At 37.4% G+C, this 27,034-nt stretch overlaps 2 protein-coding genes across 2 annotated transcripts in view; one reads left to right on the plus strand and one right to left on the minus strand.

Annotated features, from left to right (window-relative positions):
• LOC131946376 (FRAS1-related extracellular matrix protein 1) overlaps positions 1-20,562 on the plus strand; it is a 29,880-nt gene extending 9,318 nt beyond the window's left edge. The window contains exons 6-24 of the mRNA XM_059307090.1: positions 734-957; positions 3,599-3,811; positions 4,071-4,225; positions 4,998-5,236; positions 5,338-5,431; positions 5,739-5,902; positions 6,128-7,584; positions 8,202-8,443; positions 8,897-9,095; positions 9,944-10,034; positions 11,127-11,270; positions 11,794-12,003; positions 12,688-12,890; positions 13,133-13,282; positions 13,986-14,104; positions 14,895-15,224; positions 15,939-16,086; positions 16,630-16,800; positions 17,337-20,562. Coding sequence (XP_059163073.1) covers positions 734-957; positions 3,599-3,811; positions 4,071-4,225; positions 4,998-5,236; positions 5,338-5,431; positions 5,739-5,902; positions 6,128-7,584; positions 8,202-8,443; positions 8,897-9,095; positions 9,944-10,034; positions 11,127-11,270; positions 11,794-12,003; positions 12,688-12,890; positions 13,133-13,282; positions 13,986-14,104; positions 14,895-15,224; positions 15,939-16,086; positions 16,630-16,800; positions 17,337-17,674 — 4,891 coding nt within the window. The 3' untranslated portion in view covers positions 17,675-20,562. The remainder of the gene's footprint in view (positions 1-733; positions 958-3,598; positions 3,812-4,070; positions 4,226-4,997; positions 5,237-5,337; positions 5,432-5,738; positions 5,903-6,127; positions 7,585-8,201; positions 8,444-8,896; positions 9,096-9,943; positions 10,035-11,126; positions 11,271-11,793; positions 12,004-12,687; positions 12,891-13,132; positions 13,283-13,985; positions 14,105-14,894; positions 15,225-15,938; positions 16,087-16,629; positions 16,801-17,336) is intronic.
• Positions 20,563-25,725: 5,163 nt separating this feature from the next.
• On the minus strand, positions 25,726-26,519 carry LOC131946383 (spliceosome-associated protein CWC15 homolog). Its single transcript, XM_059307106.1, has one exon. The coding sequence runs from the start codon at positions 26,356-26,358 to the stop codon at positions 25,744-25,746; it is 615 nt and encodes a 204-aa protein (XP_059163089.1). The 5' UTR covers positions 26,359-26,519; the 3' UTR covers positions 25,726-25,743.
• Positions 26,520-27,034: the final 515 nt, after the last annotated feature.

Below are 27,034 nucleotides of genomic sequence, written 5' to 3' on the forward strand. Positions count from 1 at the left end.
AAAATATTAATTCTTTACTTGAATATTTAAAAGCTGAACATTTGCCTTAGCAAAAAAAAAAATTCTTTACTTGAATATTTAAAAGCTGAACATTTGTCTTGGCAAAAAAAATTAATTCTTTACTTGAATGTTTAACAATTGAACATTTGCCTTGTCAGAAAAAGTTAATTCTTTACTTGACTATTTAACATCTGAACATTTGTCTTGGCAGAAAAAGTAAATTCTTTCCTTGCATATTTAACAACTGAACATTTTCCTTGGTAAAAAATATTAATTCTTTACTTGAATATTTAGCAACTGAACATTTGCCTTGTCAGAAAAAGTTAATTCTTTACTTGAATATGTAACAACTGAACATTTGTCTTGGCAAAAAAAATAATTCTTTACTTGAATATTTAACAATTGAACATTTGCCATGCAGAAAAACTTAATTCTTTACTTGAATATTTAACAACTGAACACTTGTCTTGGCAGAAAAAGTTAATTCTTAACTTGAATATTTAACAACTAAACATTTGCCTTGGCAGAAACATTAATTCTTTACTTGAATATTCAACAACTGAACATTTGTCTTGTCAGAAAAACATAATTCTTTACTTGAATATTTAACAACTGAACATTTGTCTTGACGGAAAAAGTTAATTCTTTACTTGAATATTTAACAACTAAACTTGTCTTGACAGAACAATTGATTTTTAACTTGAATAATTAACAACTGAACTTGTCTTGTCAGAAAAATCCGACCCTCCGACGCCGGCACGAAAATCTTCGGCTTCCGTCAGCGTGACGTGGTCAAAGGTCAGATCTACTACCGTCACAACGGCGAGGAGGTGTTCAAGGATGCCTTCACCTTCACGGTCCAGGACCACCAGGACCCGCCCAACGAGTCAGAGGCCATGGAGTTCCAGATCACCATCTCGCCCATGAATGAGAACCCTCCGCACATAGACCCCAGCGGTGAGTTAAACAGTTCAGGGGTCAAGAAAATAGAGAACTTTTTTTTTTAAGTGGTCGCGTCGTAGAGCGTATGCTGGCGTAGCCATAAGTCGTACTTGGCTACGTATTCGTTACCTGGTCACGTGTTTGTTACCTGATGACGTGTTAGTTACTTGGTCACGTGATCGCTACTCAGTCACGTTACCTGGTCACGTGCAATATTCCGTCTAAGGGTAAAAGGCTAGTGTGTAACTTGTATTTTGTGTGCGCGGTGTTTAAAAAGTCTTATACAAGGCTATACATTTTTCACAAAAGGACTGCGCGGCAGGTTCAAAAGTAATGCGCGGCCGCGCAACCACGCAGCTTAGAGGGAACACTGGTCACGTGTTTGTTACTCAGTCACGTTACCTGGTCACATGTTCGGCACCCGGGTCACGTGCTCAGTACCCGTGCTCAAGTGGTGGAGCACACCTCCCCCACCCGCCCCCACCAATATTCCCTCCAAGTGGAAAAAGCTAGTGTGCAAAATACATTTTCTGTGCGCGATGTTCTGAAAGTCTTATACAAGGATATATTTATTTTTCAAAATCACTTCACGGCAGCTCAAAACTACTGCGCGACTGCGCAACCACGCAGCTTAGAGGGAACATTGCCCCCCACCCTACTGTCGACACGGAAATTCTGATGTTTCAAAATATGTATTTTCGAAATTCTTTTCATATCTAATGTGATGTTTTTTGAAATGTATTTGACACAAGAGATATTTTTTTAATATAAATTTTTCGTATGCTTGTTTATCTTAGATGGGAAAAAAAATACTTGCAGTACTGGATTAAAGTTAGCTTATATAAAAAGGAAAAAAAAAACCTTACAATGCAGAAATAAAGTTAGGACATTTTAGCTCATCAATTTCAACAATGGGACGATCCCTAGTATGTATGTCTTTCCCCATTTAGGGGGGTGACACCAAGGCCAAAAATAGCAAAATATAGAGAGAAAAATGATAATTCCACTTAATTAAGTGATTAATTCGAGTGTTAAATAGTCTTTTAAAAGGTGCAAATCAAAAGTTTGAGGGGGAGGGGGGGTGACACCTGACCTCGCTACGCCACTCTCCCCTCCCCCCCTCCCCATACTACTCAACGCCTGTTGAGCACCAGTTGTTAGGGGTCATCCATTTATGACGTCCACACGCGGGGGGGGGGGGGGGGGGTCCGATAAAAACTGACTTTTGTGGACGCATATGGACTTGTATAAGGGGAAAAAAAGTGGATTTTGTGGACGGGGGGGGGGGGTCCAAAATCCAAAAAAATTGTGGACGTCATAAATGGATGACCCCTTACCAATCTCAATGGAAACAGACCGATCGCTACCACCAGCAACATCAGAAACGCCCTTCACTCTGTTGCTGTCTGCATGACTCGAACCCTTATGCCAGTGTAACAGAGATTTGGCGCGGTGGTGGGGAAGCATTTGCCAGCATTTTGGGTTTCTAGTTTGGAGTAACTTAAGTCGCTACAATAAAGAACGTAACGAGTACGCTGTCACCTGGTAGAAAAGCTAAATATAGCCAGTACGGTGTCACCGTGTAAAAAACTCCCTCCATTTAGTACCGTGTGTCCAATTCACTATGTAAACCTGATGCTAACGATATAGTGATAGGCGTACGTCCCCAATGAAACGTTTGCTTGTTCTCAGAACGTAAAATCCCCTTCCTCCACCCACTAAAACCATCCCCCCTCCCCCTCTCAAGTAAATGAACTCAAATGATTTACGACGCTTCTCTTATCGTCCCGGCAACTTATTCACACGACCGATCGTTCGAACTATCTTGGGGTTAAAACCCTAACCTTAACCGACACTTTCCTAGTTTTTACGATTGGCAGGACAGGCATTATCCGTTCTACTATTTGAATTCCCCTTCCCCCCCCCCCCCTCCCCTTCCACTCATCAACCACGACCGTCTCGGCCCCGGATGATAATGTAGAAAAAATAACGGCGGGAAAAACATCGATGAGCAATAGTTTTCGTATCAAATGGCCCCAAGGGGGAAGGGGACACTACCGTCATAGCAAGGGGCGATCTTCTCTGGTGTGAAATGTAATTTATCGGTTATCTTCTCTTGAGGGGCGCGCTAGTGTTTCGGTGCTATTTTAGGGGGTGGGTGGTGGGCTCGAAAAACCTGGAGACATTTTAAAACGGGAAGTGTCTTAGATTTGATGCAGGCAGAGATTAAAAGATACCAGCAGATGGCACGACAAACATAGGGCTTTTGGGTTGGGATTGAGGGGGAGGGGGAGACCAGGGAAGCTTTGAAAGGTCAGGCGGTTGAGAGGTTTCACACGACGAAAATTTCACACAATGAAATTCTCTTACTTCGCTGGTTCCATCGCTGACCTTGACACGCACGTGTAATTTGTGTGCCTTAACGATTGCTCACCGAGCCCCCTCTCACACTTCTTATCATTATCTCCAGCTTAACATAAACCCAGGTGATGGGAAGATCCGATTTCCCAACGCCATCCTCGCCCCCTTCCTCCGGCATTTCAACTCACCCAGCCTCTAAATTTAGTAAACTTCACAAGTATCCCTTAATCAAGGGGAAGCTACTCTTAAAAAAATTGTCTAATCTGTTTACCAAAAGTATGAATTTTTCCCTCAGCTAAACGAATCATGTACGTTGAAGAGACAAACATTGGTTACATCAAATCAACTGAGCTGAAGTACACAGATGTCGAGTCACCCAGCAAAGACCTTACCTACACCATCACTACCCCGCCTTACTTCGTGTACAACCGAGGAGACAGAGACGCGGGAAAACTCATTGCCACACACAACATCTCAAAAGTAGAAAAAAACACAGACGCCCCATCTGGTTAGAATTATTATCCTTGATTTATTTTTTATAACGCTGAAGTTAGCCAAAGAAAACAACATAGATTCTAGATCTATATTTATTCTGTTTAACATTTTCATTTCATAAAGTTGCAGGAAAAATAAAATGCAAAAGTAAAATTAAAGTTAAAGTTCCATGTTATACCAAGGGAAACAACTAATACAAAATTTCACTTTTCATGTATTTAATATATTATTAAAAAGCCTTACATAAGCATTTTTTAAAAATCGATTTGCAGTTACACGTTTTACTCAAGAGGACATAGACCAGCAGAAAATAGCCTACATTCCACCCATGGCTGATATTGGGCCTGAATCGAGGTTGGTGCGGCTTGCGTACACAGTGGAAGATGGAAGTGGCAATAAACTGTATGGGCAAACATTTGATATTGAGGTAAAAATCTGTAGCAGTAATATTTTAAATGTAATGCATTTTTCTTGAATTACAATTCATGCTGTAATTATTATTACATCACATGTTTCTCAAATTTTCTAACAAATCCAATTTTTTAGCTTACACTGTACAATTTGTAAAATATCAACATTTTAAAAAATACAAAATTTTCACATCATAATAAATATATAATTAATAACAATTACCAATGAAAAAATGTTATTGGACAGAATGGCCAATTAAATTTAAAAAATAAACAAATAGTACAGTAAACACTAAATACTGATACAATGGGGAAATAGGTTTCACTAAAATTCTAATTAACTTTTAAAATATAGCCTTTTTTAATCTTTAAGATTTAATGATCTACACAAATTATCAAATGTAGGGCTGAGTAGATTTCAGCTAGTTGAGTGGCTATTGAGTTATACAGTTAGTGTATAACTGGTCCTGTCTCCAATCACTAAAAAAAATATTTAAAAACTAAAATCAAAGTAGACATTGTTTAAACATATTGTGAAAATCAATTTCTGTTCGTTTACCTACTTGTGTGAATGTTGATAGCAAGTGTTCAAAATAACCATTTTGGTATTCTTGCTACCCTGACCGTAGCAAAAAATAACCTTACAAAATTGTTTTATTTTACAGTCATGTTTCAAGAACAATTTTTGTATTTGTTTAGGTGAATCCAGTCAACAATCATGTACCATAGTTTTTCACCAATTAACTACTCGAAGAGTTCGTCACAATAACAAATTTTGTATTTGTCTAGGTAAACCCAGTCAACAATCATGTTCCTGAGTTTGTCACCAACAAACTACTCGTTGAGCAAAGTGGCATCCTAAGCATCACCATCAATCAGCTGTCAGCTGCAGATGTAGACACGCCCCTGCCTATGTTGAAGTTCATCCTGGATTCTCCGCCCAAGTATGGAACTCTTCAGAATGACGGCAGAATGTTGAGAACAGGGTCATCTTTTCTTTTAGAAGATATACAGAAAAAACACATTAGGCAAGTAGCTTTGATTCTTAGTAGTAAAAGTTATTTTGCTTTTAGAATAATGTAATAAAGTTAGTAGAATTATTGAATGAACAGTTTTGGCTTGATTTCAGATATTTGCATGATGGATCGGATGCTCTTTTGGACACATTTACTTTAGCCCTTACAGATGGCATGAACCAAGCTACTAAAGTTATAACTATTACTGTAAGCAGATGTAGATTCATTTTGACAATTAATAAGGAGAAAAAATTATTTATTTTAATTGCACACTGATAAGAACAGTGCTTTTTTTTTTCTCTTTTTATATCCTTTTTATTGAACTAAGTTTCACTTAGTTAATTGTTGTAAGCTGCCCCGGTTACTTTGACTAACATATTTTTTTATCTTTAGCAATACAATTAAATTTTTTGTGATTGAATTTTTTAATTATTGATATATTAATTTATAATTATTTATTGTTCGTCATGCAATAAACGGTACACTTTTTTCCCTCCCCATTTGGCCAACACAGATAGTGCCCATTGATGACAAGACACCAACACTTTCCAAGAATTTGAGACCACAGCTGATTGTTTCAGAAGGGGAGGAAACCTCTATCACAACAAGAATTGTTGCCGCTTCAGATGGGAACACCAATGATGAAAGTCTGGTTTTTCTCATTGTCAAACAGCCCAGGTGACCACCTACTTTTTGTGCAGCACAGCCCCTTTTTAAAAAAAAATTACACACTTCAGTTATGATTTAATTACAATTTTGTTAGTTGAACTTGTATCTACAGTGCAAATAAAACTAAATTAAAACAAATTTATGATGTAAATTTTAACCATATAGTTATTGAGACAAAATGCGCTGTTAATTGAATTATTGATTTTTTTTCTAAAGTACTATTCTTTTTTCCAGATATGGTGTCCTTCAACTGAAAGGTCAGCCAGCAACCAAGTTCACCCAGGGTGATGTCAAAAATGGATTCGTCAGCTTCCTCCACACAAGTGGTGAAATAGGCACCTCAACATTGAAAGATTACGCAACATTCATCATATCCAACCAGAACTACCTAGCATCTGCTGACATGCCGTCGTATGACCTGAACATCACCATCACACCGGTCAACAACCAAAAACCAGAGATCACTCTCGGCAGCCCTGTGTTTGTGGCCGAAGGCGAATCATTCAGGTTCAGCCAGGAGGTTCTCACAGTGACAGACCCCGACTCCAAAACGAAGGAAATTCAGTTCATGATCACCAAGCAGCCCCAGTGGGGCTACATTGAGAACACAAAACCCAGCCCTGGTTCAGACAAGAAGAACGTTGGAATCCGTATCAACTCTTTCAGCTACGGGGATATTCTAGATGGTTCTATCAACTACGTCCAAGCTAATCATAAAGGTGTTGAGCCAGATAAAGATGAGTTTGAGTTCTACGCCAGTGACGGGAAGTTGAACTCTGACCATAAAACAATTAAGGTGACTATTGTGCCGGCTAACGACGAAGTACCTGATCTTATGTTGAATGATTTCAATGTGGTGGAGGGCGGGAACATGATCATTGGTCCCTCAATGCTGGACGCCATTGATTTAGATGTGCCGAAGGATCAGTTGAAGATCACCATCTCCCAACCCCCTGCTCATGGTAAGATTGTCGTGCTGGTCAACACGCGCCGTGGCATTGTCGAGTCTGATGTCCAGAGTATCACCGTGGATGAGATCCAGAACGGTAAGCAGCTGATGTACAAGCATGACGGATCCGAAGTCTTCACGGATAAGTTTGCCGTCACTGTGTCAGACGGGAAACACGAAATAAAATCAGTTTGCAACATCTCTATCAAACTACACAACGACGAACGGCCTGAAATTTTAAAGAACGCTGGACTTGAACTTGAATACGGGGACTACGCCCTACTCACCAGCACTGTCCTGCAAGCCCAAGATGAAGACAACGATGACGATGAGCTGGCTTTTGTTTTGGTCGAGGTACCAGAGAAAGGGTATCTTCAGTACTGCCCTGACTCCAAAGCCCCAGCTATGGAAATGCAGTGCGAGGATTTTGAGCTGGGTAGTAATTTCACCCAGAGTGATATAGACATGAACCGAGTGAGGTACATCCACACAAACAGCATGGGAGACACGGAGAAGGATAACTTTGTCTTTGTCCTGACTGATGGGACCCACAGGAAACACGAGGAGACATTTGAGATCAGAATAAGAAATGCTAAAAAGGCGAACATCGCCGTGCTGAACAAGGGGATGGTGGTCAGGGAAGGGGAGAGAGTGGCCATCAGCACATCAAATCTCAGTGCATCAGATGAGAGCACCAAGGCGGAGAATCTTGTCTTCGCAATCATCAGACCTCCTCGTCTAGGTAAGATTTTGGTTTATTTGCTGCTTCTGAATTGTTATTTTGAAGGATGACTACAGAGTGTATCAAAACAATGTAATGTGCCAACATCCCTATGCTATTCCTGTTCTTATCAACATTAATGGACAGAAAAACCTTGATATGAAACCCTTGCCAACATATCTCGCAGAACACAAAAGCGGCTGGGCTAATCACTATATATCCCTTTCTATGCCAGGATCACAGAAAGAGGTGAACTCTACTTCAGTTGCCCGTCAGGTTCAAAATGGGAACTTCACTATTACATTAAATTTATTAGAATTAGATGGTTTAGTAACAGAAGCTATATATTTTTTTTAATACTGTTTTTTTATTTTAACATTCACATGGCTTAATCAGTAGCCTTTGTGTATGATCATTCCTTGGTATGTGTGGATTGGATGTTAAAATAAAAAAAATATTGTGTCTACTGATTATATTTACATTGATCAGTATCAGTACTGTAATTCCTGTCATGAGAATATTTTTTTTAAGTACAATAAACTTTGGCTTTTAAAATTTTGCATTAAAATGATTTCCTTTTTTAAAAAGTACAATAAACTTTAGCATTGAAAATGCTGCACTTGAAATGTTTTCTCCAGGGCAAATAGAGAACATCAAGAGACAGTTTGTCCCCATCAGCAGCTTCACACAGATGGACATCACAGCACAGCGAGTGGTCTACAACCACATGGCCAAGAATGACATCACAGAGGACTCCTTCACCTTCACAGTGACCAATGGCTTGAGTGAGACCAAGGACGGGGAGCTGAAGATCAGCATTCAGCCCATGGACAAAGTGTTGCCTTCTCTCAACGCTAACAATTTGCTGGAAGTGCTTCAGGTATGCTCTCTAATAAAAATGGCTCTGGTGGTCAAGATAAAATAGAATTCATTTGGTTAATTTAGCCTTAGCTTATGAAGAGATTGTGTGGTCAGCACTATACCCATCTGCTTGACCCTCCCTGGCTTTAGTCAGGTGTGTGTCAGAGCTAGGTGGGTTCAAGGACATAATGTGGATGTAAACCAGCATTGAACACAAGATTTCTGGGTTAGCAGGTGTGGGCTGTATCATGCTCTATTGAGAAAAATAGATGTCTATATGTTTCATTAGCCTTGGCATATAAGAGGATTGTGTGGTCATAACATGGTTGTAACAGAGCTAGCTGGACACAAAGATATGTAATGAAATTTCATTATGATTATTATTGCAACATAGAACATTTAATCTGGTAGTCATGTGCTTGACCATAAGACACCACCCCCCTATTAAAGAATCCCATTCATCTCCCCACAGGGTACGGAGGGGCTTCTAACCCCACATCATCTGAAGGCAACAGACCCAGACACTGCTCCCCATAATGTGACCTTTAACATTGCCAAGCAGCCCATCTATGGGCGCCTCTACAACAGGGGTGTGTTGGTGGCTACTGCCTTCACGCAGAATGATATTGATTTGGGATTTATAACCTATGAAAGTGATGGCACAAGGCCAGGTGTGTATGCTTTAGTTCATTCTTTTATTTATATATATATATATGTATATATATATATATATATATATATATATATATATATATATATATATATATATATATATATATATATATATATATATATATATATATATACACATACATAATATCCCGTCAAATAAAAATGGTTTTTTGACTTACATTTTAATCAAAGGACTTATAGATACTTAAATAAAATAAGATTTGTTTTAAAAAATGTAAATAGTAATCTAGAGTAACAATTTTACTGGCAAAACTAATACTTTTTGTACAATTGTCTATTCTACCAGTTTTTCAAAACATTTTACCTCTCATCATATTTTTGCAATATGATTTTTGAAAAAAAAAAATGTCAAGTGTAAAAAGAATTGATATTTAAAATCATACTAAATACTTCCTTTAAATTTTTTTAAATTCAGGCATTTTTCATAGCCAAACTTCAATTTGTATTAAATTTTTTACATTCACAACACAATATCCAATATAAAATTGTGTTATTAAAAGATAGCAATAATATTTAGTAATTAGTAGGCGTATGTTAACAGACACTCATTTAGTATCTTCAATTTTCAACTTGATGATTAGGCCCATAAACCATTAAAATTTTTTGAGACTATGTTGATGTACATTGTTTTATCTTAGGCTTGCCATAAAACACCTGCTGAAGTTAAATGTAAACAACAATTAGTAAAGTTTGCTTTAACTTTACCTAAACATCATACAAAAAATTCTCAGGTGAAATGTAGCTCAGGTGTAAGACAAGACAGGTGTAAGGTTTTACCTTTAAAGTCTGTTTATCATAAACATGGATGTTTATTATCTGCCAACAGGTCTAGACAATTTCCTTTTCACCCTGAGTGATGGGCGCCATGAAGGTTTCCTCATCAACGGCAGCCTGCAGTCTCAGCCAGCAATGATGAGGTAATGTCATTAAAAGTTTGAAATGTTGTGTTTGTTACATGCAGGTGTAACTTGGTTACGAGGTGAGAAAGTGAGAAATGTTACTTGGCCCTGTAACTGATGCTTGATGGACAAGGTAATACAATTAATGGAGAAGTGTTACATTTGTTTAGAGCAGGTGTAGCAGATGTATGGTTGATGAGGTAATAAAAATGAGAAGTGTTATATTTGTCATGTGCAGGTGTAATACATCTCCAGTCTATGACAGCTACCAACTTTTGAATTGTTTATACTATTTGACAACTAATAGATTAAATTTTCAGGATAAATATAATCAATGTAGGCTTAGCTTAATTGAATGTTGAGCTTCCTTAGCCAACTTTTAATTTGTTTATAAAATTATAAAATTTTAAAACTATATCATAAATTTATGTTATATTGACTAATTTTGGCTGTCATATTTAGATAAATCAGTTCTTTGTTTGGGAGGGGAGTGGGGTGTCTTGGCAAAACTTGTGTTTAAATAATTTTCACAATCAAGAATTATGGGCAGTTCTGTAATAATATAAAATTTTATAAATCATAAGCTCAAGAGATTTTATAACAAGTTGATAGATCTAGAGTCTATTGGGTATGTCACTAAACTTTAATTTCTGACAAACTTGGTGGATATGTCAGTCTTTTAACATTTTTATGTACATGTTATCATCATCATTTTTTCTTTTTTTTTCCTGCGGAGCATAAGGCCTCTGTCAAAGCTTACCACTTTCCACTGCCTCCTGCCACTCTTTTCAGCTGTTCCCAATCCCTTCCTATCCTTTCAGCCTCTTCAGGTACACTGCATTGCCATGTCTTCCTGGGTATATATATATACATGTGCTGTAGCAAAAAAAAATTGTTTTGTAAATTATAAAAAAACATTTTAAACTACTATTTTCAAAATAAAATCCTGTAACGTCATGGGCCTTAAAAATGTTGTTGCATTCCTAAACTCGACAAGGTGTTAACAGGAATAATGATGATGATTCAAAAAAAAAAAATACCTCAAATTTTCAAAGCTGGTAGATTTTATATTTGTTCTTTTATATATTTTACTGTTTAATTTTTTTTCAGTATTTTTGTCCAACCACTTGTGGAAGATGCTCCTAGACTAGTGGTCAACAAAAGTCCAGATCTGCTTCAGCATCTTGGCAAACAGAAATATGGCTACAAGTTCACCAACAAAATACTCAGAGCTGTGGATTCAGACTCGGATAGGTAAAACTTTTTAAATATCTGATTCTGAAAGCATAACTGTTGGGGTTAAAGTTAAACTAAGGGTAAAATATTTGAATGCCTAAGTTTGACTGGTGGGGTAAAACATTAAAGGATTAAAATATCTTATTTCATGTTTGACTGGTGGGGTCTAAGGAATTAAAGATGATAAACATCAAATATTACCATATTGTTCTGTGTTTTGTTTAATAGGAATAGAAGGAGTGTGAGGTTTTAAAAATGCAATTATGAGTTGTGTCCCATTGAAATGTTATATTGCATTATATTGGATAGGGGGTGGGTTCCATTTTTATGTTATCTAAAATGTGAACAATCCCTAGCATGTCATCACTTAGGCCTGTATTCTTGAATAGACTATATAATCAGAGTAGTCAGTGTTATATTGTGGTCGGATTAAGAAATATTACTTTACATAGCCATTTCCAACAAAAAATATGTTATCAGTAAATAATCTATAAGAAAAACTCAACGGAAGAGAATTGCATCAAAAACATTTTATTTTCAGTGCCAGCCTGTATTATGTGATGACCACCAAGCCTAAACACGGCCATCTGGAAAACACTCAAGCCAAACGTTACGTCAGGAATAAGTTCACACAGAAGGACATCGATGATGGAAGCCTGGTCTACATAGTGGACGACCAGGCTGAACACTATTCAGATTCTTTTGGCTTTAGAGTTGAGGACTCCCGCGCCAACACTTTAGACAACCAGCGGTAAGTAGCCTGATCTTAATCAGTCTCTTCACATCTTAATCCATTTCAAATCTCTTTTGATTTCTTAATCCATTTCAAATCTGTTTTAATTTCTTAACCCATTTCCATTTTGTCTTAATTTTTATGATCTATTTCTAATTTCTTTAGATCCATTTCAAATATGTGTAATTATCTTAATCCATTTCAAATCCATCTTACTGCAATCATATTCTGACAAGACTTTATTGCTTCTTTCAAAACGTTTTTTAGACTGACTCTAGCAGTTTAACCCATTTAAAATTTGTTTTATTGACATCATCATTACTTCTTTTCCTTTTTGTTTCCAAGACAAATGGGGGTCATCAACTAAGAACCCTTTTGTTGATCTCTGGCTATTGCTCCAGGGGGGGGGGGGGGGGGGGGGGGGGGAGACATCCTAGACTCCTTCAGTTTATACCAAAAAAATATCAAATTATAATTTGACTTTGAAATTTTCTTTCAATTCAACCCACTTAATCTTTTAAAAACTGGCTATTGTGTTTTTGTTTTTTTTTCAAAATATGTCTTCCTATTATCATAAAATATGATATTTCAGTTATATGCAGAAGTGATGTGAGATATGGATTTGGATCCATAATTTGTTTACTTGCGCTTTTTCACTCTGCTATCAAAATAATTTGACATAAACTTTTGTCTTACTTTAAGCTTTGAAATGAGCTGGTCCCGCACACAGTTTGACAAGGAGGAAGTTGTAGCCTGTGAGAATGTCGGAGTCTTGACGGTCACTGTCACCAGGATAGGAAATCTGGCTCAGCTGGCTTTTGTTGACGTTGTTGTCAGGGAACAGTCGGCCAAAAAGGGAGTGGACTTTAGCCCCAGCTCCGCCAAACAAATAAGATTTGAGTCAGGTATGTTGGAAAAAGAAATACATCATCAATAATACATCAAAAAAATATCTATCTCCAGCTTTTTCTCTGGTTCTTTAACCTCAACCTAAAAAAAATTAATATAAATTTAAGGTTGTTGTTTGTATTTCACACACAGCGGATAAGTAAATTTAACTTGTAATTAAGACTGTATCTAATCAAACTGTTGGTAGAACAGATTCAATGGCACATTCTTTGTGAGAACAATTTTGTGTTTGGTTTAGGTACTGCCCACGCCACATGGCAGTTGAACATCAAGGATGATGGGCTGTTTGAGCCCAACAAGAAGCTGAGGTTGACGCTGGTGGACCCTGTCAACACTCTCCTGGGCAGCAGGAAGAAACTCAGAATACTGATAATCAATGCTATCAATGGTAGGTTAGTTTTATGGGTAGGGTTAAGTTTAATTTCATGGGCAGGGTTAAGTTTCATTACATGGGCAGGGTTAAGTTTCATTACATGGGCAGGGTTAAGTTTCATTACATGGGCAGGATCATATTTAGTTTAGGGGTCGGCGTGGTTGAGTCGGTAAAGCTCATGGTTGCTAAACTGAAAAGTCTCGAGTTCGAACCCTCGGGCAGATGAGGCTCGTTAGCTGGGGACAGCCACTCTTCTAGGAGAGACAACTCCAAAATTAAACAACTGCTGCCTTGTAGTTTGTTCTTGGTTGGACAAAGGCTATGGAAGCAAATCCAAAAAGAAAAGCAGGCTGAAATCGGAGTCAATGGCCTCAATGGCGCATAACCAGTTGACACGTAACGCTTAATTGTGTTGGAGGCGTGGTCGAGTCGGCAAAAAGCTCATGGTTGATAAATTCGAACAGTCTTGAGTTCAACCCCACTGGCAGATAAATCTCGATTCCCTTCAACACTAATAATTAAGAACGAAGAAGAAGAAGATATTTAGTTTCCTGGGCAGTGTAAGTTTAGTTTCATCGGCAGGATTAAGTTTCATTACATGTGCAACATTAAGTTTATTTTAATACCAGTGTTTTACATTACTCATGTGGTATGTTTTATGTGACATAAATTTTTTATAAATGATATCAAAGTTCCCATCTCTTATTGTTTTGTTTAGGGGAATGCCCCCAGTATCTGGGTATGGTGAGCAAACATTCACTTGGAGAGGAACTAACACAGCAGAGTAAAGGAGGTTTGCTACTTCCTAACCCAGGTGGTCGGGATCAGTTTCTACTGGTAAGTTTCTACTGGTAATTTTCATCTTTCAAAGCTTTGTTTTTTAAGTAGGCTTTTATGTAACTTTTTGTTTAACAATTGGCAAGACTTTTGGATTAAATGATACCCTTATTCAAAACAACACAACACTTAGAAGTTGTCAGAACATATCTTCACATTTTTATAAAAACTGTAACCTATTGATACCTTAGTGGTTAGTTTAAAAAAACTAATGGTTTCCCATTTCATTTAATTTAATAATATTTGGGTTTTCTTTGCTGTTTTACTGATATAAAGTGCTACTATAATAATTTTGTATTATCTTAATCATAACTACATAAGTAATGTTCATTCAAGTTGTGTAAAAATTATATTAAATCCTAAAAATATTTTCAAAATTTACAAAGTATTAAACCTTATCAGTACTGTTATTCCTTATTTATAGCAGCCTATACATTGTGTTTACTTTAACAAATGTAGCTTTTTCTGCCTTTATTTATATAATGCTATATTTTTCATTATATGATTTTAAAATGGTAAAAAAAAACTCTCTTGTAAAAATTATATTTTAAATAAGCTTAAGAATTATACATATTTTTTAAGATTTTTATTTTTTCTTTATACCTTAGTTTAACAATGGTTGAGATAACTCCCTCCATTATAAGCAAACAAGTTGTGTACATTTTAAAGATTCTAATTTTTGTTTTCTTTATACCACAGTTTAACAATGGTCGAGGTAACTCCCTCCATTATAAGCAAACAAGTTGTGTACATTTTAAAGATTCCAATTTTTGTTTTCTTTATACCACAGTTTAACAATGGTCGAGGTAACTCCCTCCCCTCAAGTTTTGACAGCAACATCTTGAACACAGAGGCTGATAAAAAACTGTTTTCAAAAGAAACTTCCTCACCGTCCACACTACCCAAGAGCTCATCGGCTCCCCTGAATAAAAAACCCAAGAAGAAAGGCAAAAAGAATAACAATAAGAAAAATAAAAATAAAAAGAAGAAACCAATGAAGAAGAAAAAACAAAATACGTCAAAAAATGAGATTAAAATTCTAGGGTCCAACTCAGTTTTAGATGTTACATCTCCCAGCTATTTGGATGGCATCAATACACAGTCAACTGCGGTGAACCAGGTCTGTTGGTTTTAAATCTTTCAGTGTTAGATACAATTTTTAAGCCTTTTTTTATAAAGGCACTTTTAATTATGTTATACTTTTGAGTCAAATGTAAAAAAAAAATTTTTCTATTAAAGTGTTAATTCGGAGGTTTCAACTCTCTGTTTTTGTTAATAAATCAATCTATATATATAATTCTCTTCTTGGAGACTTTAGACATGGTCTTGTGAGCTGTGGTTCACGCTAAATGTTTACAATCGTAGAGCCGGGTTTGGTGACGGCTATTAGGGGCAGATAATTTAGTTTGAAACGATTTTAAACTTAGAGGAGGTAACTAAGAGGAGGCTGCTTTCACGGGGGGTGGGGGGGGGGGGGGTTAGTGTTTTTAAAGCAAATATTTTCAGTGGCTGCATCAGTACTGTCGAATTCACAAATTATGAATTACTGAAAAGTAGAAAAAATAACTAAATAGCGGCGTATGATACACCGCGGGTCGGCTCGTGTACTGAAAATGGCCTGCTAGACAGTGTGTAATGTTGAGTGTTCTAAATAGATTGATGGGATTAACTAAGCCCAAACGAAACCCCACTAAACATAAATTTGATGTATTTTTTTTCTGACACCACCAAGGTTAGCAAAAATGTACCCAGCCAACTTAAATCTGCTCCAATTAATCCAGCCAGCTTAAATCTGCTCCACTTAATGTATAAGATATGTTTTCCTACCCCACAGGTCCAGAAGAAGTGTACCCCAGCCACCAAAAATCTTCTGCAGTTTGATGACTTCAATTACCAGCTGCTCAAATGTGATGGCAAAGAGTGGCAGGCCTGGAGTCCCAGTGCGGGAAATGATGGGGTTGCTCATGGCGTCTGTGACGCAGGTAAAAAAAAAAACACCTAACAAAATAATCTAACAATTTTTGTTTTTCTCTTTTGTGGCCAAGTATGACTTTAATTCCACTACTTTATTTAAGTCAGACTTATGCTGATATTAGTTTGGTTTTTCAAATTACAACTTCATTAAGTATGTAAATATTCAACTTGGTTAAACAACTGCTCTGAACTTTTCAATTGTAAGTGTAATAAAGTAATTAACATATAATTTTTAGTTGTAAAGTTGAATTAAGTAATTAACAAACAGTTTTCAGATGGAAAGTGTAATTAAATAATTAAAATATAGTTTTCAGTTTTAAAGTTTAATTAAGTAATTAACAAACAGTTTTCAGATGTAAAGTGTAATTAAATAATTAAAATATAGTTTTCAGTTGTAAAGTGTAATTCAGTAATTAACATATAGGTACACATTTACTAGAATATAACCTTATTTTAATGAAATCCAGACTTTGTCCCATAAAAAAGAGTACCTTTACAAAAAGCTGCTGTAACAAATAATAAAAAAACAAAAATGTTCTATCCCAATGCAGGCTGGTTTGAGTTTGAGGGGCGCTGCTATAAACCAATGAATGAGAGACTGGCCTGGGATGAGGCCGAGGACAAGTGTGTCAAAATGTTTCAAGGCCACCTGACCACCATACGAAACTTGAAGCACATGAAGTGGCTTTCTGAGAGGATGTCTGAGAAGCCGTTTTGGATTGGTATGATTTTTTTACTTCTTTTATGCAAAGATCATTTGAACATTATCTCCCTTATATATAGGTAGGAGAAGAAAAAAAACTGACATATATCTCCATTAGGCTCATTATTTGTTATATTTTAAAATATTTTTCATATTTAGAAAGGAACACTATAACTAAAAGTCATTACATTTTTAAAAATGTGTTTATTATTCAACCTACGATACTCATCTTTGTCTCTGAAAATTAAAGATATTGAAAAACAAGGATGGCATTATCAGCCTTACAATGGACCTAATGGTCCGGTGGGGCAAGTGAAGTAGAGTTCACCTGTTTCAGTGACCTCGGCATATGAAGTGATAGTATGGTCAGCACTATGCCCAGCTGCCTTAACGTGAGTCATGTACCCATCAGAGTTGGGTAGACTCAGGGAGATTCTTTAGACTTGATTGCAGTGTCAAACTCAAGACATAGGTTAGCAGTAGTATGCTCTACCTTTCAACCACACCATCCCATACTTAAAAACAGTCTCACATGCTATTTTTCTCCCTTTTCAGGATTGAATGACAAATTCCAAAGTAACAGGTGGCAGTACACAAATGGTGACCCGGTCACCATGTACAACTGGCAGTACAACAAGCCGCACGTGCGGAGAAAAGGCCACAAGAAAAACTGTGTGGTCGTGAAGAAGAAAAACAAGTGGCGCAACAAAAAATGTGATAACTATCAGGCCCGCTACGTTTGTGAGGCTTCGCTTCTACGACAGCAAGTTGATGCAGCCAAACAAACATCCAGTTCAAAGAGGGGCTCCGTGAGGAGACACACCAGGCACCAAAGGACAGTTCCGAGGTCTCCGGGTATGGATGATGGATTTTTTTATCACGATGACTCTTGATCTACTACTATAACTTATAGCTAAAAATATAAAAGACTGAGATGCATATCAACAAATCAGAAAAACTGATGATGATTGTGCCGCACATCTATCATCAAGTTGACTAAAAACATTTTGAGCTGCAGGATTGGCAGAACTGACACTAGTGTTTGTTGATATTGTGCTTAAGGACAATCTTATAATGGCAAAGACTTTCATTTTTTTTTCAATCATTCACAAACTATTGAGTCACAATTGACAATCGTGGTGTTGAGAAACAACGGATGTTAAACTTCACTTTCAAGATAAAGAAGAGTTACAGTGTGTGGAGGGAAATCAGTTTTAATTATTTTTTAAGTTCTTTTTTTCTAAGTTGGAAAAGGTATAACAGTATTTTACTTAAACCAAATTCAACTGAGATTTGGTAAAATCCTATGAAAAGTTTCTCACTTTCAAATGAAACATGATATTTTTATGTTTATTCAATATTTAGTGTGTAGATCTCCATAATTTGAGCTCACTTTGCTACATTTATTTCAAATCTCCTAAAAATATAATTATAAATTTTACATATTTTTAGTCCAAGAAATAAATGTCAAAAAATTATTTTAATATGGATTATGTTTATATTTAATTTTCATAACTATAATAACATAATAATGACATAATTACAGATAAATAAACTCCTATCTTGAAGTCATAGTTTTGAGTATGTTATTGTTTACAGGTACTTATTGTTTGATATATGTGATAGCCACATGTATTGTTATACTAAATGGTATGTTACGTAATTTTGTTGTAACCTACACTATTAATTGTGCAACATACAAAAGTAATGTAATGTATTCATAACTGTGTTGTGTGTAAGCATCTATGCATGTACACACTCACATTGTTGAATAAATGAACCAACTGCAATAAGAATGGATTTTAATATATATTTTTTTCTGCATAGTATTCAACTTAACTCAATAAAGTATGCTTCTGAAACATCTTACAATCAAATATTAGTGTGCTTTAGTATTCCTATCAATAAATAAATAAGTAAATTTGTAAGTAGTTGAAGTTATATAAAGTAGTATTTTGCATTTTGGTTCATTTATATAAGATCACATAATAATTAGTATTTTAACTTCACATTTGAAAGAGTAAAGCAATGTAATTAAATCGTTGGTACGATTTAGTTTGGTATGTTAAAGCAATAATATTCACCCTAATATGGTAAGCATAATGTATGATTCTGTATATAGTTCATGTTAAATTACTATTTAGCTAATTAATTACAGACCACTGAGCATCAGCCATGACAAAGTGGCCGAATGAGTTGTGATGATTTTTCTCCCTTGCTTTTTTAATGCTACTGTTGTCTCCCTTAGCGCTAACTTATATGTTTTAAATATTTCTGCTAATTTAAAGAATTTTAGCACACAGATTCTGAACTCAAAGTAAATGTTAGTGTCAGCTACATGGGTGAACATTGAAAACTCTGGGTTTTTTTTTTATTTCACCATTTTGAAAGTTTAAAATTTATGAATTATTATAATTAGAAATATATTATGTATGGATGTACTCTTTTATTTTTGAGGAGAAAATTTTCCTTTATAACTTAGTTATGGTTTATAGTCTAGATATATTTATTACTTGCTCCGCTTTTATAGACGTTTCTTATCATTTAAAAAAAAAAGCAATTTTTAGCAACTAATTTTATAGAGCTATTCATATTTACTTTTCTTATTGACTTATTGTAAATTTTTAGCGTTTAAATTGTTTTCAAAGAAGCAATTTCTTAAATAAGCAATTGTTAGCACTAACATGGTTATTGTGCAAATAGTTTTCAGCCACCACATTCAAGCAATGTTTTTCAGAAAGTGCTTATTTGTATTCAAGCAATTTCAAGCTGTTGCATGGTTTGTCTTGAGGCAGTTTTTTTGTAAACCACTGGGATGTAGTTCTAGCAGTCTACAACTATATGTATGTATTAGTACTGAAACCAATATTTAGAAATGTATTTAATCAAGCATTATTTATAAATAAATTTCCCCACAGAAGTGTTGTAGATTCAGAGACACTTCAAGTTTGTATGATGAACCAATATGTTAGATGTGTATCTATTCACAAACTGATGACTGAAATAGTTTTTTTTTTTTTAATGTCTGTGTGTTATAATGATATGTACATACTTTCACAATGTTGTACAATTTTAAACTGCTGTAGATTATCTGTCAACTGTAGATACTATTTTATACCACATTGTATTGCACAAAAATGTCTACACCATATTACATTTCCTAGTAGTCTAGAAATGTCAACTTCAGGCTGTGGACATTGCCCTCCCTTTCTCTACCCCCCCCCCCCCACCCCTTTTTGTCTCTGAGTGAAGGTTGTCCCCCTTTTGTCTTTGAGTGTAGGTTGTTTCCCTTGTCTATGAGAGAGCTCTTGCCCTGATGTAGTCACAGTGAAATGGCATTTGTTTTGTTTAGCGAGCAATACAGTGGCTCGCTTGCCTCGTGTAGTCTTCACATGCTTTGTTATTAATTTTTATTACATCTATTTTAATTTGTGAATCAATATTTGATGTGCCATTGTGTTTTGTTTTTTTTTCAATCCACTGTAAAAGTACTGTATATCAGAGCTTTGCAGCTCAAAGTAAAGTGTAGAAGCATATTTTTATATACATGAATTTTCTACTATTTCAAATTACAGTCAATATTCATGAATTTACTTTGCTTCACTGTGTATTAAAAAAAAACTTCTTATAATATTAAATAGTATTTTAGCTTCTTTATGTAAGAAGATTAAAATATTATACTTATTGTATTTTACTTTTATTTTAATACTAAGGCACCATTGAGCATAGATAATTTGTGAGATGAATGTGGTTTAACATATTTTGGTGCTAAATTTTTTTTTAAAGAAAAGTTTTTAAAGATACTAAAGTACATGTATTGGTCTTTTTTTTAAGAAACTTAATGTAATTAACTATTTATACCCCAAATATTATTGTCCACTTTAATTTTTCATGTTAGAGTCTTGTCCCATCCATTCATTTCTGGATCATCATTTATTCCATTTATTAAAACTATGAATAAATGAAATTTATTTTTGGCTGAGTTCTTTTATATCATTTCCATGGTGTTTTAAATATGAGTTTGACGTTACTGTTTAAAATTTCAAAGGTTGCTTTTATTTTGCATTTTCTAAGCCATTTTTTTTTTTTTTTTTTTTTCAAAGTACAAATTTGATTAATGTATTTAATCTAGACACAGATCAATTAATATTTTAGAAAGAAATTACAAAAAATTGAAAATTTGGTGTAATGGGGGTAGGCCATCATTTTATGGAAGTGTTTTGATTTTTTGTGAGGATGAATGACAAGGCGGCAGCTATTACTAGAGCAAGAAAATTGAACTGACAGTCTAGGTAGATCTAACTAAAGCAAACAACTAAGCCACCCATTTTGTTGCTTGTCACTAACTCAGTAACTTATCTGGATGTTGTACAACAGACGTAAAACAAACCAAACACCAAATTTCAAATACACGATCAACAGCCGATCAACATATTCTGCATTGCACAATTGAATGCTCCTTGCTGTGGCTGACCTTTCACCCTTCCTCCCAATCCAACAAATCCCCTGGTCTGGTTTTCGCACGTTGTTCATTAACCTTGGTCACCTTGCTAGCAGTTAAAGCACAAATTCTATAGAATTAAAATACAGACAAGCAATACTGAAATTCATTTTTTTCTTAACAAAACGCAAAGGCTTTAGGGTGTGAATAAAATGAAGGGGGGGGGGGTGTCCTGCAGTTGGTTTAGTTATCCAAGACAGTATGGACATGGTGTATTTTTATCGAGTAAATGAAAGCCTTAGCTAAACCTAACATATCGTTTGTTTACTACTAGACTGAACTCTATCGTCATTTTAAAACTGGGCAATCCTTTGATTCTAGCCAGTTGACGTTTCAATGAACTTCCATTTGCACTTGTCAGAAAGCATAACCTGCTAATATAATAGGGTGTGCTACCAAGCGATGATACTACTAAAACAAAGGGATGGGGAACAGACGGTGGGAGGGGGTAGAAGCAAATGACCGTCACTAGTGGTGATCAGTAGAGATGTGATGTGCAGAATAAACAGCTGTACCGAGTGGATCCATGGAGGCCTAGTTCACTGTTCTACAGGAGGGGGCCTGGTTTACTGTTTTATGGGGGGGGGGGGGGGGCTAGTTCACTGTTCTACCTGAGACGGCCTAGTTCACTGTTCTACCTGAGACGGCTTAGTTCACTGTTCTACCTGAGACGGCTTGGTTCACTGTTCTACCTGGGGGGGGGGGGGGGGGGCTAGTTCACTGTTCTACCTGAGACGGCCTAGTTCACTGTTCTACCTGAGACGGCTTAGTTCACTGTTCTACCTGAGACGGCTTGGTTCACTGTTCTACCTGGGGGGGGGGGGCTAGTTCACTGTTCTACCTGAGACGGCCTAGTTCACTGTTCTACCTGAGACGGCTTAGTTCACTGTTCTACCTGAGACGGCTTAGTTCACTGTTCTACCTGAGACGGCTTAGTTCACTGTTCTACCTGGGGGGGGGGGGGGGCAAGTTCACTGTTCTATCTGGGGGGGGGCAAGTTCACTGTTCTACCTGAGACGGCTTAGTTCACTGTTCTACCTGGGGGGGGGGCTAGTTCACTGTTCTACCTGAGACGGCTTAGTTCACTGTTCTACCTGGGGGGGGGGCTAGTTCACTGTTCTACCTGGGGGGGGGGGGGGGGCAAGTTCACTGTTCTACCTGAGACGGCTTAGTTCACTGTTCTACCTGGGAAGGGGGGGGGGGGCTAGTTCACTGTTCTACATGTGACGGTTTAGTTTACTGTTCTACCTGGAGAAGGGGGTCTAGTTCACTGTTCTACTTGGGGGTCTAGTTCACTGTTCTACCTGTGGGCTTAGTTTACTGTTCTACCTGAGAAGGCTTAGTTCACTGTTCTACCTGTGGGGGGGGGGGGGCTAGTTCACTGTTCTACCTGAGACGGCTTAGTTCACTGTTCTACCTGTGGGGGGGGGGCTAGTTCACTGTTCTACCTGGGAAGGGGCTAGTTCACTGTTCTACCTGGGGGTCTAGTTCACTGTTCTACCTGGGGGTCTAGTTCACTGTTCTGCCTGGGGGCTAGTTCACTGTTATACCTGGGTGGAGGGGGGCAGTTCACTGTTCTACCTGGGAAGGGGCTAGTTCACTGTTCTACCTAGTGGGGGGGGGGGGGGGCTAGTTCACTGTTCTACCTGAGACGGCCTAGTTCACTGTTCTACCTGAGACGGCTTAGTTCACTGTTCTACCTGAGACGGCTTGGTTCACTGTTCTACCTGGGGGGGGGGGGGGCTAGTTCACTGTTCTACCTGAGACGGCCTAGTTCACTGTTCTACCTGAGACGGCTTAGTTCACTGTTCTACCTGAGACGGCTTAGTTCACTGTTCTACCTGAGACGGCTTAGTTCACTGTTCTACCTGGGGGGGGGGGGGGGCAAGTTCACTGTTCTATCTGGGGGGGGGGGGCAAGTTCACTGTTCTACCTGAGACGGCTTAGTTCACTGTTCTACCTGGGGGGGGGGGGGCTAGTTCACTGTTCTACCTGAGACGGCTTAGTTCACTGTTCTACCTGGGGGGGGGGGGCTAGTTCACTGTTCTACCTGGGGGGGGGGGGGGCAAGTTCACTGTTCTACCTGAGACGGCTTAGTTCACTGTTCTACCTGGGAAGGGGGGGGGGGGGCTAGTTCACTGTTCTACATGTGACGGTTTAGTTTACTGTTCTACCTGGAGAAGGGGGTCTAGTTCACTGTTCTACTTGGGGGTCTAGTTCACTGTTCTACCTGTGGGCTTAGTTTACTGTTCTACCTGAGAAGGCTTAGTTCACTGTTCTACCTGTGGGGGGGGGGGGGGGGGGGGCTAGTTCACTGTTCTACCTGAGACGGCTTAGTTCACTGTTCTACCTGTGGGGGGGGGGGGGGGCTAGTTCACTGTTCTACCTGGGAAGGGGCTAGTTCACTGTTCTACCTGGGGGTCTAGTTCACTGTTCTACCTGGGGGTCTAGTTCACTGTTCTGCCTGGGGGCTAGTTCACTGTTATACCTGGGTGGAGGGGGGCAGTTCACTGTTCTACCTGGGAAGGGGCTAGTTCACTGTTCTACCTAGTGGGGGGGGGGGCTAGTTCACTGTTCAACCTGAGGGGGGCGGGGGCTAGTTCACTGTTCTACCTGGGGGGGGGGGGCAAGTTTGCTGTTCTACCTGAGACGGCTTAGTTCACTGTTCTACCTGGGAAGGGGGGGGGGGCTAGTTCACTGTTCTACCTGAGGGGGCCTGGTTCACTGTTTTATCTGGGGGGGGGGCTAGTTCACTGTTCTACATGTGACGGCCTAGTTTACTGTTCTACCTGGGGGGGGGGGGTCTAGTTCACTGTTCTACTTGGGGGTCTAGTTCACTGATCTACCTGGGGGGCTAGTTCACTGTTATACCTGGGTGGAGGGGGGTAGTTCACTGTTCTACCTGGGAAGGGGCTAGTTCACTGTTCTACCTAGTGGGGGGGGGCTAGTTCACTGTTCAACCTGAGGGGGGGGGTAGTTCACTGTTCTACCTGGGAAGGGGCTAGTTCACTGTTCTACCTGAGACGGCCTAGTTCACTGTTCTACCTGGGGGTCTAGTTCACTGTTCTACCTTGGGGGGGGGGGGGGGGGGCTAGTTCACTTTTCTACCTGGGGGTCTAGTTCACTGTTCTACCTGGGGGGGGGGGCTAGTTCACTGTTCTACCTTGAGGGGGTGCTAGTTCACTGTTCTACCTGGGAGTCTAGTTCACTGTTCTACCTGGGAGTCTAGTTCACTTTTCTACCTGGGAGTCTAGTTCACTGTTCTACCTGGGAGTCTAGTTCACTGTTCTAATGTCTAGATCTACAACAAGAAACTAGTAATAGTTAGATCTAAGCTACCATCAGTTGTTTTTTTTTTTAATGCGGGTAAGTATTAAAATTTAGACATACAGTTTATAGATTTCTCTAAAAAAAAATAACTCCATACAGTAGCTCCTATCATAATTGTTTTAAGCGAACATAGTTCACATTCGTTGTGTGGCGGCATGGCCGACCGGTAGATAGCATGGCTGCTATTCCGAACATCTTGAGTTCGGATCACGGGTAAGGGATATTAATACCTTACTTAACATACAAAACGTATAAAATTCATATTATCTTAGGTTCTTTTTTGTTAAAAAAAAACGTTTAGTGCGTTTGTGAGATGTCTGTTACGATAACGAAACATAAAAATCTAATTATGATTTTATTGTAACCTCCCTTTAATTGTAATTCTCCCCCCTCCCCCCCCCCCCTTTAAAAGGCTGAAACGTTTAAAATTAATCCTTGTGTATGGGGGTATGGTGGGTGGGTGGTTGGTTGTCGGTTAGCCCGTTTGAAGAGAGACGTAAGACGTTGACCCAGCACTGACCGATGGGTGAATCTGGTATCCAGTAGCGCAATAAGGGGAGGGTGGGGGGGGGAGTTGAAGGCTAAATACGGCAAGGCTATGTACAGATGAACATTTGACCCCTCTTGTTTACAACTGACGACCTGCCATAATTAAATGAAAGTTTGGTGAGGAGTATATATATATATATATATATATATATATATATATATATATATATATATATATATATATATATATATATATATATATATATATATATATCGAGTATAAACAAAGTCAATATTCGCATCACACAACCGGCAGACACCTGATGACTATAGATAACCACTCCCCCCGTCTTCATATATACATGACTTACGTAAAAAAATCATTTCTCTATTCTTTTCAAGTGAGTTAGAAGACACATTCTATTTCTCATTCACTTGATTATGTCAAAATTGAACAGCATCAGATTAATCTTATCTTCTATATTTTAAAGCAGATAGGTGCACATCAGATACAGATTTTTTTTTTTAAATTGACAATGTATTTAATATTTTTTTTTAATCACCTCAAGCTAAATATTGATTGCCTAAATATAAAAGCTACTTAACATATTTCTCCATAAACTTTTTATGAAATTCTGAACGTTATGTGTCATTTATAAAACCTCTTGAAGTTCTTGTCTCATCACCTTTGGCACAATTCTTGAACACAACATCTTCATCCCATCTCCTTTTAACTTTAAAGTCTGTGGCTGATTGTTTTTCTGGCTGCATTAATGGGTTACCCATGAGGATATTTTCAGTTCGAATCCTTTCTTCTTCTGCCTTTCTTTCAGCTTCCATTTTTGCTTTTTCTTCTATTCTCTCTTTCTTTATTCTTTGTAGCTCTGCTAATAATTCAGCTGTGTCATCTTCATCATCAGAATCCTCCTCATCTTCATCATCATCAACAGGATCATCTGCATCAAGGTTAGCTGCTGGTATCTGTTCTATTCTTGGTCTCTTACTGCTGCTGCTACCAGAATCTCTTCCTCTATCCCGTTTCTCTCTTGAAGACCTTTCTCTTTCCTCTAATTCACGACGAAAGTCACGATTTTTAAGTTCTTCTTGTGTGCCTTGACCTTCTTGTCTGTATTTTGATTTTGTATGGGATGGAAGATCTCTACTTGAATATTGTTTTGAGAGAACACTAAGATCACCCTCTCCTTTACCACGACCTCCTTTGGCTGTGTCCCATGTTGGTCTAGCAGCTGTTGTCATCTTGATAAGTCAGGTGCTTTACTTAAATTTTTAAAAGATTGTATTGTTTAATCTTTAAAATTAGATCTAGAAACTATAAAGCTATTAGATCTAGTTCTATACTATAATTATATTGAAAGAGCTCTTTTCATAAATAATCAACAGACGGACGCCATATTAGGAGAAAACACAGATTAGCTGGATAAAAAACAGTGATTTAGCCTTGATCAAGCGACGAAGAAGAAATGTGGTTTACACTGTTTTATTTACATATCTTTGAACTCTACATGAAATAAGTACAAGCTCTTTGTTTTTTTAAAGGATCCAAAACATTTATTCGATGTTCAATTTCAACATAGTTTGTTTATTCACCTTATAATAAAATAATTAATGTCAATTGATCATCTATCGACTGAATCTACACTTTTTTTAAATTTTAACTGGTTTATTTATCTATTAGTTGGTTGTTGTGTCTTTAAGCTGTCTCCCGTTGATTGCTAAGAAAAATAATATGGGAAGTAATTTTGAAATGGCCGTTTAAAATACCAAATCAATATATATATATATATATATATATATATATATATATATATATATATATATATATATATATATATATATATATATATATATATATATATATATATATATATATATATATATATATATATCAGAGGCGAGGGGGGGTGCGGACCGC

This window comes from Physella acuta, unplaced genomic scaffold (assembly GCF_028476545.2).
Source record: "Physella acuta isolate Inbredline_101_S28 unplaced genomic scaffold, ASM2847654v3 ptg000556l, whole genome shotgun sequence".
NCBI classification, from domain to species: Eukaryota; Metazoa; Mollusca; class Gastropoda; family Physidae; genus Physella; species Physella acuta.

Excerpts from the sequence above, each read along its gene's own strand:
- LOC131946383 (XM_059307106.1), bottom strand. The coding sequence starts at position 26,358 with ATGACAACAGCTGCTAGACCAACATGGGACACAGCCAAAGGAGGTCGT.